Source organism: Carassius carassius, chromosome 11 (genome assembly GCF_963082965.1).
Source record: "Carassius carassius chromosome 11, fCarCar2.1, whole genome shotgun sequence".
Taxonomy (NCBI): Eukaryota; Metazoa; Chordata; class Actinopteri; order Cypriniformes; family Cyprinidae; genus Carassius; species Carassius carassius.
Window position 1 is genome coordinate 242501 of NC_081765.1, and position 3151 is coordinate 245651.

Genomic DNA, 3151 nt, shown 5'->3' on the forward strand with positions numbered 1-3151 from the left:
TCACCTGCGCACACTTCGGCCAGCACCACAACACACACTCCGAGAAGAACCTCCATGACTGCAGAGCCGCGTCGACAACACCGGAAATGGAGCTGTAGTCACGCGGAAGTGACGCCCCGAAACTACAGTCTGTGCTGTGACGCAGTAAACACAGTAAACAGGGAGGAGCAGTATATAGAGGTGGCTGAGAGAAACTGAGATACCGGAGCGCAGATGTTTCGATAAACTGCTCCGAAGAGTCCGGTATAGTCTGTCAAACCGTGGCGCACGCGATGCGTCCCACACGAGACTTAGTGATGTCCGATTCGTGAACGAATCGTTCAACTTAACCGGTTCTTCTTAATGAACCGGTTGAACCAGTGCACCAAATCGAACTGAATCGTTTGAAACGGTTCATGTCTCCAATACGCATTAATCCACAAATGACTTAAGCTGTTAGGTCCGTGTACGTTTTGATAGTTTGTTTTTTCGTTTGAAACACAAAACAAAATAACGAGAAACCACCTGTTTTTCGTTTGTCGTTTCAAACCAAAAACAAAGAAACGGTAAAAAAAAAAGAGCCGTTCTCCCGTTTTTGGTTCAGAATCCAAAAACGAAAAATGACAAAACCAAAATCAAATAACGGTCCGATTTTGGTTTTTTGAAATTCCTTTTACCATTTTTTCGTTTGAAGATCTACATTGAAATACAGACAGGTTGGCCACGTGACCCGGAAGTAATAGTAAATATGGCCTATCAAAATAAAAGCCAAGCTTTTAGAACGGTCATAATATGCAGCGCTAACGTTATACCAGAGTAACGTTAGAAGAAGAAAAATCAATTAATAAATAGCCTTATATAAACCTGGACCGGAATAAACGTGTTAGCAAAGGGTGAGGACTGGGGCTTATGAAGGCTTCACCGGTTTAACCTCAATCGTGGGAAATCGCTTCCCGCGGGGTGTGGACGCATCGCGAGAGTGAGGAAGTGGGCGGAGAAACGAATCACAACGTGGGACCTATGGAGGAGGATGGCGGCGACATCAGCAGGACGTGATCGAGGAAATAGTAATCGAATGAAAGCGGGAAATTCAAAAAACATTGGAAATACTGTTTTGGGAGCGGTTGAGCACGACTGCTTCGTGAATGGATCAGACGTAGGTAGGTGGGCGGAAATGGATTACAGTGAAGAGAAAGAAGGAAATGAGGGAATATTGAAGGGAGAGGTTTCAAAAAAGAGAGTCAGTCAGGTAAAAGGGAATAAAAGAATAAGGAATGAAAATGATGAGAATTCGGAAAGTGAGGAAGAAGAACATGAGCGAAATGAGAAGGAAATACATGAGAATTTTATAGTCATAATAAGATTCAATGAAAAAGATCAAGAAAACATGAAGATAATCAACCCGTTTGTATTAACAAAACATCTGGCAAGTAAGATAGGGGAGATCTTATATGCTAAGGTCCTAAATGATGGAAATTTGTTGGTCAATTGTGCAAATGAAGATCAATTTGAGAAAGCAATCAAAGTAAAAGAGATTGGAAAACTGAAAGTGATAAACACACGGAGGGTGGGAGAACAAAATGGTGGAAGATGCAAAGGAGTGATCACAGGGGTACCAATGAATGTAGGAATGGAAGAACTTAAGAGACATCTTAAAGGGGGGGAAATAGTGATTGCACAAAGATTAAAAACTACAAGAGAAGGAGTGAAAAAGGATAGTGAAACGGTATTGATTGAATTTGAGGGGGGAAATATGCCAAAAAAGGTATACCTAGGTTATATGAGCTACCCAGTGAGAATGTATGTACCAAAACCATTGAGGTGTTTTAACTGTCAGAGGTTTGGACACATAGCCAATAACTGTAAAGAGAAGAAGAGATGTGCTAGATGTGGGGGCGAGCATGACTACGGAAAGTGTGGAGCAGGAGTGCAACCAAAATGTTGTAATTGTGGAGGAAGCCATAATGTGGCTTATAGAGGATGTGAGGTGATGAGACAGGAAAATAAAATCCAGAAAATAAGAGTTGAAAGAAGGATCACTTATGCAGAAGCAGCAAGAGTGTCAAGAGTACACAATAATATCACTATAGAACAAGCAGAGTTGGGGGTGGAAGAACAACAACAAAGAACAAGTGACAAGATTTATGTGGATAAAAAGGACTTGGTGACGTTTATTGCAGGAGTGATAAACAGTACAGCTGAAGTTAAATCAAAAAATGATAAAATACAGCTGGTTGTCAAAGCAGCAGTAAATCATTTAGGACTAGTGGGACTGACGTGGGAAGAAGTGAGGGAGAACCTCACCAATCAGTCAAGCCAGGAAGCACCATGTATTGGTTAATATTAATGGTTATCATCTTACAATGGAATGCAAGAAGTTTACTGGCCAATGGTCAGGAATTCAAACATTTCATTAAAGACAGGAAAATAAATCCAGATGTAGTGTGTATCCAGGAAACTTGGTTAAAGCCAAATTTAGAGTTTGTGATTCATGGATTTATAGGGATAAGAAATGACAGAGAAAATGGGGGACGGGGAGGAGGAGGATGTGCTACGTTTATTAAACAAGATGTTCCATATAGGGTACTGGAAAAGGGAGAGGATTTAGAATACATTAAGGTAGTAGTGTGGGAAAGAGGGGAGGAAGTGGTTATAATAAACTACTATAATCCTTGCAAAAGGTTGGAAGTAGATAGGTTATTAAGGATACAAGGAAATAATAGAAACAAAGTAATATGGTGTGCAGATTTTAATGCTCACAGTAAAATATGGGGGGGCTCACATACAGATGTAAATGGAAGGGTAATAGAAGATTTGATGGATGATAAGGAATTGGTGTGTATGAATGACGGAAGAGGAACAAGAATAAACATAACAACAGGAAATGAATCGGCATTGGATATTACATTAGTGTCTAATCCCTTGGCTGGAATAAGTAACTGGCATGTTTGGAGCGATACTACAGTGGGCAGCGATCACTACCCAGTATCATGCTCAGTGGGAGAGCGAGTGGAAATAAGACCAGGTGAAGGAATACCAAAATGGGGTTTTAGAAGAGCAGATTGGGTAAAATTCCAGCAATTAAGTGAGGAATCATTATCAAAGATAGACATGTCTGGCAATATAGATGAAACAAACAAACAAATAACATCAGCAATTATTATGGCAGCAG

The 3151-nt window shown here is 40.5% G+C and overlaps 1 protein-coding gene across 3 annotated transcripts in view; it reads right to left on the reverse strand.

Annotated features, from left to right (window-relative positions):
• The window catches only part of LOC132152602 (interferon alpha/beta receptor 1a-like), a 12924-nt gene extending 12645 nt beyond the window's left edge, over positions 1–279 (reverse strand). For all 3 annotated transcript variants that reach the window (XM_059561349.1, XM_059561347.1, XM_059561346.1), the window contains exon 1: positions 5–279. In XM_059561349.1, coding sequence (XP_059417332.1) covers positions 5–56 — 52 coding nt within the window. In that variant the 5' untranslated portion in view covers positions 57–279. The remainder of the gene's footprint in view (positions 1–4) is intronic.
• Positions 280–3151: the final 2872 nt, after the last annotated feature.